General features: G+C 38.5%; 1 protein-coding gene and 1 pseudogene across 1 annotated transcript; one reads left to right on the plus strand and one right to left on the minus strand.

The window, feature by feature from the left end:
- The first annotated feature begins 4,347 nt into the window (after positions 1 to 4,347).
- On the plus strand, positions 4,348 to 7,358 carry LOC131244265 (acyltransferase GLAUCE-like). The gene is made up of 2 exons (XM_058243899.1): positions 4,348 to 4,516; positions 6,982 to 7,358. Exons 1-2 carry the CDS (start codon positions 4,348 to 4,350, stop codon positions 7,356 to 7,358), a joined length of 546 nt encoding a protein of 181 aa, XP_058099882.1.
- Positions 7,359 to 10,468: 3,110 nt separating this feature from the next.
- LOC131243695 (G-type lectin S-receptor-like serine/threonine-protein kinase LECRK1) lies at positions 10,469 to 12,210 on the minus strand (annotated as a pseudogene).
- Between the last annotated feature and the right edge of the window lie 883 nt (positions 12,211 to 13,093).

Here is a 13,093-nt window from a genome sequence, read left to right on the forward strand (position 1 = left end):
CCCCGTCTAAGTTGGGGCCCACTGTGATGTTTGTGAGAAATCCTCCCCGTATAAGTTCATTCATAGGGTCACAAAGACCTGGATGAAGAGGAAAAACAAATTTCATAATGATCCAAAACTTTTGTAACCCCTAAAAGGGTTTCAATGGTAGACGTTCAATTCCCCACTGCCTTTTACAGTGTGGTCCACTTGATAGCTAGATCTGTCTTATTTTTCACCTCAAGCCTTAATACGAGTTCGCCAAATAGATGGATGGTTTGGATATAACACATACCTCAGAATGGGACCCACAAAAATTGATGGGAATTACAATAGAAAAAGAAAAGAAAAGCAAAAAACGAAAATGAAGCCAGCGAGTTGGGGTCGACTGGGTTAGGCGGGTCAAAGAACAAAAATAAAAATAAAAATGCAGCCAGCGAGTTGGGGTTGACCGGGCTGGGACCCGGTCGATCGGGTCAGAGCTTGGCCTATCGCTACGGATTATAACCATAGCCATAACTGTAGTGCTATGCACTTTTTTCTCTTTTTTATTTTTATTTTTATTTATTTTTATTTTTTACATGGAGAACATTTTCCCCCTTACATTTTTCTATAATACATAATTATGTAAATATGTATATATAAGTATATAAAAATATTTTTCTATCTTTTAATTCATTTCTTTATCTATTTATTTAACAAGCATATCTCCTAAACTAGAATGATTTACTTAACTTACCATATATGATTTTGGGGTAGGAGATGCTAATTTAGCTAACCAACCTAGTTATTTTCCAAGATTCCATCAGGTCGATGGTCGAAAATCTTACTTCATTCAGTTCGTGGTCAATTTCAATCACTTCGCGGTCGGGTTGGTTCGGGTTGAAAGTCGGGTGGGTTGGTTCGGGTTGGTGCTCAACCCTAACCCAACCCAAGTTTCCTATACCTAAACCTTGACCCAACCTAACACAATCTTGGGTTGGGAATTCTCAACCTAAGCCCAACCTAAGAGGGCTCGACGGGTTGATTGGGTTGGTCGGGTGTATATGTGCTAATATTTTTGTTATTACATTAGTTTATTATATTTCAATATAGGACTTATTTTTTGTATCTATGATTTTATTAATTATATACATGATTATTCATCATAAAGAACTTCATTTTTTTCTTTTAAAAACCAAGCTAAAATATGGGACTACTCCTTTAAAAAGTCATGTAGCATAGCACGCAATCTATTTTGGAGAGAGAAATCCGGCATATCTTGTTAGCGTGAGTCTTTGGAAATGACGTGGACAACCGATATCATTAGTGTACCTTCTACATAAACAATCCACACTCAATTATAATTTATAAGTAACTAATATATTGATCGGGTTTGAGTTGGGTCGGGCAACCTGAGACCTCAACCTAAGCCCAGCCTAAGTTTTATCGGGTTGGTGTTTGTATAGCCCAAGCTTGAGATCGGACCCGATATATCCGGCCCGAGCCCAACCCAATGTCGGGTCGGTCATAGGTCGGTCGGGTTGAACCCGCCCAACTTTCAGCCGTACATGAAATTGAGTGGAGGAAATTAAAAAATCAGCGGGGCAAACTACAAAATCAGCAGGGCAAATTAGGAAATTAGCGGGGCAAACTAAAAAATTAGCGGGGCAAACTAGAAAATCAGCCGGGCAAACTAGAAAATTAGTGAGGCAAACTAGAAAATCAGCGAGGAAAACTAGAAAATCAGCAGGGCAAACTAGAAAATCAGCGGGGTAAACTAGGAAATCAGCGGGGCAAACTAGAATATCAGGGGGGCAAACTAAGAAATCAGCGAGGCAAACTAGAAAATCAGCTGGGCAAACTAGGAAATCAGCGGGGCAAACATGAAATTCAACGGGGCAAACTTAACAGATAATTTTATGGCTTGAGCCGATAAATCTAAACGTATTCAATGTTCAAATGGACCACACTCATTTTCATGTTTGCCCCGCTCTTTTTCATGCTTGCCCCGCTCTTTTTCATGCCTACCCCGCTCATTTTCATGTTTGCCCCGTTCATTTTCATATTTGCCCCGCTCATTTTCATGTTTGCTCTCCTCTTTTTCATGCTTGCCCCGCTCTTTTTCATGTTTGCCCCATACTTTTTTATGCTTGCCCCGCTCATAATTCAGTTTGTCCCATTGTTTTTCTAGTTTGCCCCGCTCATACTTAAGTTTGCCCTGCTGTTTTTCTAATTTGCCCCGCTCATAATTCAGTTTGTCCCGCTGTTTTTCTAGTTTGCCCCGCTCATAATTCAATTTTTCCCGCTGTTTTTCTAATTTGCCCTGCTCATAATTCAGTTTCCTCCACTGTTTTTCTAGTCTGCCCCGCTGTTTTTCTAGTTTGCCCCGCTCATAATTCAGTTTGCCCTGCTCATATTTAAGTTTGCCCCGCTGTTTTTTTAGTTTGCCCCGCTCATATTTCAGTTTGCCCCGCTATTTTTCTAATTTACCCCGCTATTTTTCTAGTTTGCCCCGCTCATATTTCAGTTTGCCCTGCTCGGGTGGTAGACTCTTAGGAGTTTCAACACCCGGTCAAGCGTTCGAGTATCCGTAGGTGGTGAAATTCCACTAGTGTGAGTGTGTGGGGGTATGTGTTCATGTTTCCCTCGATCAAATTTCTAATTTGCCTCACTCAATGTTTTCTCGAAGTTATCATTTTTTATATATCGCAATAGAGAATTCCATCGTTTATAGTTGAAAAGAAGAGTCAAAAGAGATTTTCCAATCCAATGGAATATTGGAAAATAACTAGGTTGGTTGGCTAAATTAGCTTCTCCTACACCAAAATCATATGTGGTAAGTAAATCATTCTAATTTATGAGATATGCTTGTTAAATAAATAGACAAAGAAATGAATTAGAAGTTAGAAATTTTTTTTAATACTTGTATATACATATTTACATAATTATGTATTAGAGAAAAATGTAAGGGGGAAGAAGTTCTCCATGTAAAATAAATAAATAAATAAATAAATATAAAAAATGATATAAGACAAAAAATGAGACAAATCTAAAAAAATGAATTGACTACTCTCATTATGAGATAAGTCAAAAAATTAGACAAATTTAAAAAAATAAGTGGGCAAGACAACAGACCCGGTCGACCGGGTCCCAACTAGCTGATCCAATTTATCAGGTCCCTGGACCAAGGTACCTATGGCTATGGATTCGCGGTACCTATGGCTACGGTTATAAACCGCAGCCATAGAGGCTGCTAAATCCGTAGCCATAGGCTGCCTTACTTAAAAACAAAACCAGCGAGTTGGGGTCGACTGGGTCAGAGCGTGGCCTATGGCTACGGATTATAACCGTAGCCATAACTGTAGTGCTATATACTTTTTTCTCTTTTTTATTTTTATTTTTATTTATTTTTATTTTTTACATGGAGAACATTTTCCCCCTTACATTTTTCTATAATACATAATTATATAAATATGTATATATAAGTATATAAAAATATTTTTCTATCTTTTAATTCATTTCTTTGTCTATTTATTTAACAAGCATATCTCCTAAATTAGAATGATTTACTTAACTTACTACATAAGATTTTGGGGGTAGGAGTAGCTAATTTAGCCAACCAACCTAGTTATTTTCCAAGATTCCATCGGGTCCATCTTTTTCATAGCCAACAATCATGGCCACCTAAGACCTATCACTTGCCATGAAAGAGAAAAAGTCCTCAATTTATTTTCAAAATTGCAACAAACCCAAGACATAATTTCAGTAGCAATAGTGTAGGATACGATGTAAAGTAAAAACCCACTACACCTCATGAATCAATGTAATTTCAAAATGAAATTATGCATGCAGTGAATTACTGATTTAGATAGTGGACTCAATCCAATTCCAAACAACACATTCCATCCAATTCCATTGCAAAATTCTTTTAAAAAATTCTGAATCAAGTTGAGAAGTATTAACAATATCTACTAATCAATGTGTAGTGAAATTCCACTAGTGTGAGTGTGTGGGGGTGTAAAAAAAAAAATCATTCTAGTTTAGGAGATATGCTTGTTAAATAAATAGACAAAGAAATGAATTAAAAGATAGAAAAATATTTTTATATACTTATATATACATATTTACATAATTATGTATTATAGAAAAATGTAAGGGGGAAAATGTTCTCCATGTAAAAAATAAAAATAAAAAAGAGAAAAAAGTGCATAGCACTATAATTATGGCTACGGTTATAATGGCAATGTTTGGCCCTAGGATTGTGGCCGAGTGAATGTAATTTCCCTTAGCCAATGTTTGGCCCTAGTGATATGGCAACCCCCAAATACGAGTTGATTCAAATTGAATTTTGACGGCTTAGTCAATGTCTCAAACAATCATTACAGAATGGGAGATTTAGTCACAAATAGCTTGGAAGCCTGTATTGCAGCATTTAGGAAGCACCTCAGTGTCTCTATAGTTGTGGTGGCAGAGGCCATGGGTCTTCTTATCTGTCAAAGATTGGTGATGAAATTGGAAATTCAGAACATTGAAATTGAAGAAGACTTCGGACCTTGTCAGGCCCTGTTTTGATGCAATCTCAAAAGGGGCTTTTGACGCCTAGCTGACGTTTTGAGCCAAACCTCTTCTCGTGATGTGCATTTGGATGCACTTTTGCAAACCCCATTTTATCCTGCCACTTGTCGAAATTGACGCCAAAAAAAGCCCACTTGCCAAAAACCCATTGGCTTGCTTTTGCGGGAAAACCTCTTTTGAAAGTTGCATCCAAACAGGCCTCAAGTTGAAACCTTCGTGGTTAAATACTCAGTTTTCATCACAGTGAATTCCCTGTTCGTTGAGAATTTCCTGATTAAATCTTCAATGTTTTCCTTATCTAGATGGTCATGATTTTCTGCATTGTTGATTGATTCCAGATAGATTGAATGGTAAGGATATTCCAATTTTTGTCCTTTATGATGAGATTAGAAACAATCGTGGGATAACTTCTCAGTCTAATTGATAGATGAATATTTTCATCAATTTTCATTTGAACATGTATCTTAGTAATGCTCAATGCAGTTGCTTTATCAGTCTACATTACTCCATCAAGTTCCTTTCTGGTATTTAAAACCAATCTACCAGTTTAGCTCAACCCGAGGCTCAATGAGGTGAGTCGACTCAGATAGTATCTAGTGTTCTATCAAGTTTCTGAACACCGGCATGAAGACGAGCTGATATAGTTGCATGTTGTGGCTAAGATGCCGGATGTTTCAAGATATGCCACGCAGGCTGCTAAGAGGCCAACACTGAAGTCATGGATTCAATCCCGTCTTCTTTTAAGAAGGAGAAAAACCAAATCGGTGATTTTCATCGTGATGTTGGAGGGGAATTCATTTGATTCTGGATCAGGCTTGATTTTGTAGCTAGTAGTAGTTTGAAAGGAGAGCTTGTGCCCTCAGCTTGTTCCTCTCTCTCTCATGGCCACAACTTCACTAGGAATTGGTTTCTATCCAATCTTCTTTCCATCCGCCTTCATCAGGGATGGGTGTGTGTTTGAGATCAGTGTTTTTCATCAGGTAAGCCCCACCATATATGGTCTTGTGACCCAAAAATCAGGCCAGTATGATCCTCATGTAGGCCAGACATCTACTCGAAATGGACGATCCAGTGGTCCAAATTTGACATATGTGTGGTCCACCTGAGGATTGGTTTGGGCTGATCATTGGGCCATGAGATATGCATTGGGGCTTGTCTGATTAATGACGGTCTGGATTTCTTACACGTGTTCCTTATTGTCACATTGCATGTGCTGAGTCCCAAGAAAGTAGTAACTCCAACCCGATGGAATCTTAGAAAATAACTAGGTTGGTTGGCTCATTTGTTTTTTTATATTTCGACCATCGCCCCACTTATTTTTTTAGATTTGTCTCATTTTTTGTCTTATATCATAATGAGAGTAGTCAATTCATTTTTTTAGATTTGTCTCATTTTTTGTCTTATATCATAACGGGGCAAACATGAAAATCAGCGGGGCAAATTAGAAAATTAACAAGGGAAACATGAAAATCAGTGGGGTAAACTAGAATATCAGCGGGGGTTACTAGAAAATTAACGGGACAAACTAGAATATCAGCGGGGGATACTAGAAAATCAGCGGGGCAAACTAGAAAATCAGCGGGGCAATCATGAAAATCAGCGGGGCAAACTAGAAAATCAGCGGGGGAAACATGAAAATCAGCGGGGCAAACTAGAAAATCAGCTGGGGATTCTAGAAAATTAGAGGGGCAAACTAGAAAATCAGCGGGAAAAACTGAAAAATCAGCGGGGCAAACTACAAAATCAGCGGGGGAAACTAGAAAATCATCGGGGCAAACTAGAAAATCAGCGGGGCAAACTAGAAAATCAGCAAGGCAAACAGTGATTTTGATGGGGACATGTAACTAGATATGAATCATACATATCTAGATAATGTCATTGGAAATTCTTAATATCTTATTTTCTTTCCAACTAAAGGGCTGCAATCATTGGCAGATGAGATGACGGACAGTGATTTTGATGGGGACATGTGCTGGGTGTCAAGAAATCGAGGGGTTCGTTTGTGAGATGGCTACCACTATACTCGGTTTGAATTGTAAAAGTATAAATATAAAACAGCGGGGCAAACTAGAAAATCAGCAGGCCAATCTCAAGCATTGAGTTCCATGTACATTGAATTTGATCGACAAGCATAGCGAGGCAAACAGAAAATATAGTGGGACAAAGTATAAAGTTCATTTCATCATCCACAAAAATTACAAAGTATGTTATACATCATAACTTACAATTCCGATGAATATGCAAACAATTTTCAAAGTATGCTATCCACCAAAATTACAAAGTATGCTATACATCAAACTAGAAAAACAGCGGGGCAAACTAGAGAAACAACGGGGCAAACTGAATTATAAGCGGGGCAAACTAGAAAAACAGCGGGGCAAACTAGAAAAACAATGGGGCAAACTGAAATATGAGTGGGATTTGTTGGGAATGCTGTTGTAACAGCTTGTGCAAGTGCAAAGGTGGTGGATTTGAATAAGGAGTCTTTGAGATTTTGTGTTGAGAAGGTGAAAGAAGCAATAGAGATGGTGACAGATGAGTATGTGAAATCAGTAATGGATTGGTTAGAGGTTTATAGAGGAGTCCCTTCCATTTTAGATGAGAATTTTTATGTGTCAGCTTGGTGGAAGCTGCCCTTCCATGAGTTGAATTTTGGGTATGGGAGGCTCACCTATGGTGGCCCAGTTGTGAGTGGAATGGATGAGTTTGTGCTGTTGCTCTCTGATGGTATTGGGGTGAGGAGAGGTGGAGGTGACAATGTATGGATGGCCTTAGAACAAGAGAAGATGGAGAAATTCATGATGCATGTGTTTGATATGTAGTCCTTCTTATATATTAGATTTTGGTATACACGTGAAATAGGTAGTGTCCTTATCATGTGTATGAGTTGTACCGTAGTGAAAAGAGTACAAACTATAGTGTTTGACTATCCACTTTGTTGGTGTCCTTGTACAATGGTTTGATTACAGTGGTCCACATCTTTGTACAGAATGTATAGTTTTTAATTTTCACAAGTAGGAGGCATTTTTGGGTGATGCAGAACAATTCATTGGTCGGTTGACTTCCACTGAGGATGTATCAAGGCACAAAGCGACATATATTCACTACAAAATAATAAAATTACAGGAGATAGAGATTATCCGATTTAAACAAGTCTTGAATCACCTAAGCTATAAGCTTGAAACCCTACGAACGAATTAGAAAGCTCTTGATACCCCACATTGTTGATTACACCCATATATAAATATATATATGTATATATATATATAAATATATATATGTATATATATATATACATATGTATATATATATATACATATATATATATATGTATATATATATATATACATGGCATCTAGGTGAATCACAATCGAAATAGGAAATAAATCTCATACGATCGTTCGATGAAACATTCGATGACACTTCGATGGCATCGAACATCTTTGATGTTATCGAACTAACCAAAATGTTCTAGCAACTAAACATGTATTTTTCAGATTTTCTCCATGGGACTTTGATGTCATCGACGGTTCGCCAATGGCATTGAACCTCTTTTAATAGCTTTGAGTAGGACACCAAAAGTGTCCAGTAACAAATCGTGAGATTTTCATATTTTAGTCAGTATTGCACTAAAAAAGAAGAGAAAATGGGCTTTATTGTTACACACTGTTAGCATGGCGATTCATATGTAGGTGTAGCAATTATATATGACACAGGCAAATAGCAAAATTGTGTTTGTAAAAATGACGATTCATATGCTTGACCCGCTCATTTTCATGCTTGACCAACTCATTTTCACGCTTGCCCCGCTGATTTTCATGTTTGCCCCGCTGATTTTCTAGTTTGCCCCGCTCATATTTCAGTTTGCCCCGTTGATTTCTAGTTTGCCCCGCTCATTTTCATGCTTGCCCCACTCATTTTTATGTTTTCCCCGCTGATTTTCTAGTTTCCCTCGCTCATTTTCATTTTCCCCCGCTGATTTTCTTGTTTCCCCCGCTAATTTTCTAGTTTGCCCAGCTCATATTTCAGTTTGCCCCGCTGTTTTTCTAGTTTGCCCCGCTCATATTTCAGTTTGCCCTGCTGTTTTTCTAGTTTGCCCTGCTCATACTTCAGTTTGCCCCACTGTTTTTTTAGTTTGCCCCGCTCATTCTTCAGTTTGCTCCGCTGTTTTTCTAGTTTGTCCCGCTGTTTTTTTAGTTTGCCCCGCTCATATTTCAGTTTGCCCCGCTCATTTTCATGCTTGCCCCGCTAATTTTCATGGGTGATTTCGTTATGTATAAACCACATAGTTTCTTTGTTTGGATGAAACTTTTGTTTTGGAGTTTTTGGGGTCTGAATCTTTCTTTCTGCTCCCAATTGAAATAGGGTTTGAGAACACAAAAAATGACGCGTTCACAGCATTTACTCGTAATCTTCATATGGTTAACTCTACTTGATAATCTCATAATCACTTTCATGACAAACTACATAAATAATTGTGTTCTTTAATTTTCTTCATTGCTTTCACATTTTTAATTAACCGTATGATTGTGAGTTCATAATGGTTTCCTACCTATTCAATTAAACATGAAAAGCAAAGCCAATAGTAAAACTTGGAGAGGAATGATATGATCGTTGACAAGATAATATGAATAGTACTCTCGGGTCTTGAGTTTATTCAACTGTGACGCATGGTTTGGTGATCCAGGCCAGTCGTCTAATGGGTCGCACCATGAACTAAATTTTTCCCAAAATTTTCCCTGTAAGTAAATCGTTCTAGTTTAGGATTCTTACTCTTGCTCGGGTGGTAGACTCTTATGAGTTTCAACACCCGGTCAAGCATTCGAGTATCCATACGTGGTGAAATTCCACTAATGTGAGTGCATAGAGGTGTGTGTGCATGTGTAAAAAAAAAAGAAGAAAAAAAAACATTCTAGTTTAGGAAATATGCTTGTTAAATAAATAGACAAAGAAATGAATTAAAAGATAGAAAAATATTTTTATATACTTATATATACATATTTACATAATTATGTATTAGAGAAAAATGTAAGGGAGAAAAAGTTCTTCATGTAAAAAATAAAAAAAATAAAAATAAAAATAAAAAAGAGAAAAAGGTGCATAGCATTACGGTTATAGCTACGGTTATAATTAGTAGCCATAGCCAGGTCCCAACCTGGTCGACCCCAACTCACTGGTTCCTCATTTTTTCTTTCTTCCCAGTTTTAATTCCCACCGATTTTTGTGGGTCCCATTATGAGGTATGTGTTATATCCAAACCGTCCATCTATTTGGAGAACTCGTATTAATGCTTGAGATGAAAAATAAGACAAATCTAGCTATCAGGTGGACCACATTGTAAATGGCAGTGGGTAATTGAACGTCTACTATTGAAACCCATTTAGGGGTTACAGAAGTTTTGGATCATTATGAAATTTGTTTTTCCTCTTCATCCAGGTCTTTGTGACCCTACGAATGAACTTAGACGGGGAGGATTTCTCACAAACATCACAGTGTGCCCCACCTGAGTTCCCATCGCCCAGACCGTCCGTCAGCGCTCGTCTCTGCACGCCAGCCAGAGGAAGGCAGGGGTATTTTCGTCCTCAAATTCGGTGGCCGTACGAGGAGGTCCAAGTGAGTATTTTAAGTTTGTATTGCTCGAAAAAAAACCGCTGGATAAAAGGTGGGTCCCCAGTCGTAAATTTCTCCTCCCTTAATCCATGCTGTATCCTTTTTCAATATATATATATATTGAAAGAATTTGAATGGTCGTATTAACTTGGGTTTTACAACTAAAGAACATTGGTTCTATTTAAACCCAAACAACTCGTCTGGAGGAGGTCTCCATTCATGACTCAGTGGTAGAGTCGCAAGAGTTTTAACACAGAGACCAGGATCAAGTGCCCATGTGGTGTGTGTGGGGTGTGGGTGCGTGCGTCTAAAAAACAAAACCCTCTTCAGGAGGATAAAGAAAATCACATGAGAAACAACATTGAAACTGCAAGTATAATTAGAACTTACATTGATTTTAATGAAAGACAGCATCTTTTTGATAAAAACACCAACGCATTTTTAAAGGAAGCATACATATTAAGAAATGTTCGTGGATGAAATCGGAGATGGGGGAATAGGTATATCCATGTTCCCTTCCATCATCAAAATCACATTCTTCATGGAAGGACGAAGGGCCGGTTCATCTTGTATACACCACAACCCCACCTTTACCATCCTATCCAAAATCTTCCCTTCCACTTCTTCTCCTCCCAAAAGCTTATGCAACTCTCCAGACACAAAGCAGCTATGAACCCAGTCAGTGAGAACAATCTCATCATCTGGAACCTCTAACTCAATATACCTCCTGCAACATATAATTTCCAATAACTCAATCCCATAGCTATAAACATCTGTCTTCACTGATATCGGCGTGTTCTTGTACCATTCAGGTGCCAAGTACCCTCTCGTCCCTCTCACACCAGTAAAGGTTCTTGTTTGATCTGGCATTATTAGCTTTGCCAACCCGAAATCAGATATCTTTGCATTCCAAAAACCATCCATAAGTATATTTTGAGGCTTTATATCACAATGGATGATATGGGGCTCGCAGTCTTCATGTAGATAGAAGATCCCTCTAGCAACAGCTAATGCAATTTTCACTCTTTCTTTCCAATCGGGTTGGCTTTCGGCCTTGAATAAATGGTTTGCAAGTGATCCGTTGCTCATGTATTCATAAACCAGAAGCCTTGCAGAACCCTCATCACAAAACCCAAGCAATCGCACCAAATTCCTGTGGTGAGTTCACCCTATTGCCCTCATTTCATTACGGAACTCCCTTTCTCCTTCTTCAATCACTTTATCAAGTCGCTTAACAGCAACCGTTCTGTTGCTGTTGTATAAGGTCCCTTTATAAACTGTTCCAAATGCACCCTTTCCCAACGCTTCCTTGAAATTGTCTGTTGCTTTTACGAGCTCGTTGTAAGAAAATGATCGCAGAACAATCTCCTCAGACAAGCCCAAATTGTTATTTTCTGTCATCTTTCTATATATTTGTGCTCGATTCCTGTAGATAAGAAAACCGGAAAAAGCAAAGCTGGAAACTGAAAACGTGGCAAGAATTATACCTGCGATTAAAATCTTCACACGTAACTCTTTCTTGCTTTCACCATCTACCGTACTCGTTGCATTTGGAGAGAAATTAGTGTTTGGATCCACAGGACTTTTGATACCCACCTTGATGAAAGTCGTAGTTGAGTCTGATCCGCTTGCTCTCCCATACCTCAACGGAAGCATAAGTTTCTTGCACTACCCATTTTGAAAATTTGTGGCCTCGCAACTACTATCGCTAAAACAAGCTTTTCTGCAGTCTTCTTTCTGCATCGATGAAATAGCATAAAAAAAAATCTTCGAAATACATATTCTCCATTGTAAAAATGGAATATGTGAAAGTTTCTTTCTTGCTCAGGCAACCTTCCCCACTGAAGTTTCTGCTGCAGCCCTTGAACGGTTGTTCAGGATCGATAAAATTGTAACCAGGCAGACAAAGGCAATCAGGTTGGTTATCCACCAAAGTGCAGTAGCTGTAATATCCGCAGAAATTTTTCACCAGACATTTATTTGACAAGGCAGCCCAATCAGTCGTCATTGTTGAGGTACCGTTCGTTGCGAAGCTATGCGAATACAGGCGAAAAATCCCACCAATGTCGATGGTCGCACGGTAGACGGCTTTTCCATTGTTAGCAACGGTGCGTCTTGCCACAAAACTTATATTGTAGACACTGCCATTCACTAGGTACATGATGCCATCTTGGTAGAGATGTAGTCTCAAGATGTTTCCTGTGTTCAAAGTCCCTGTTGACCAATATGAATCCGCAACTTTGTCACCAGTGTCTTTTGGGTACAACACAAGGCTTGAGTCCAGTTGCATGTACAGCCGAAAGCGCCCGATCGAGTGATCAATGTCTGACATGTTCACTCCCCAAGTGCAGGGTTGCGATGTAGTAATAAACTCGGTGAGACCGAGGTCAAATCCCAAGGGACTGATACCTGTACGTAATTTGAAACTAACTAGAGCTAGAACTAGAATGAGATGAAATCTAAATCCAGTGTAATTTGATGAATAATTGTGAAATAAATTATTTAAAAACTAATAAAAATAAAGGTGAGAGCTAGGGTGCCAAGGATCCACTTGTAGCAATTGGGAAGCTACCTTGCATAATTCAAGGACACAGTTGGAATCAGAGTCCTACCTTATCCAGCTGGTAAGAAGAGATTTGCTAGATCTCTGAACTTCTTATGGATCTAATCATCAACAGATAAGATTGGTGAAGATTTGGAAGTGATCCCGTCATCTAACCATGCCCAGGAGACGATGGCAAACAACAACGATTTACTAATCTCACGGCCAATCATAAGAGAATTGTGAAAGTTAGGAAGGGTTCCGTCACCCTATCATGCCCATGGGACGATGGTGAACAACGGGTCTTACTAATTTCACAATCTCAATAATGAAAAACATACTTAAAGCTATCGCAGATCCATTGTAATTTAAGTCACAACAAACCATTAAAAACTAAAAGTATAC

Source organism: Magnolia sinica, chromosome 4 (genome assembly GCF_029962835.1).
Source record: "Magnolia sinica isolate HGM2019 chromosome 4, MsV1, whole genome shotgun sequence".
Lineage (NCBI taxonomy): Eukaryota > Viridiplantae > Streptophyta > Magnoliopsida > Magnoliales > Magnoliaceae > Magnolia > Magnolia sinica.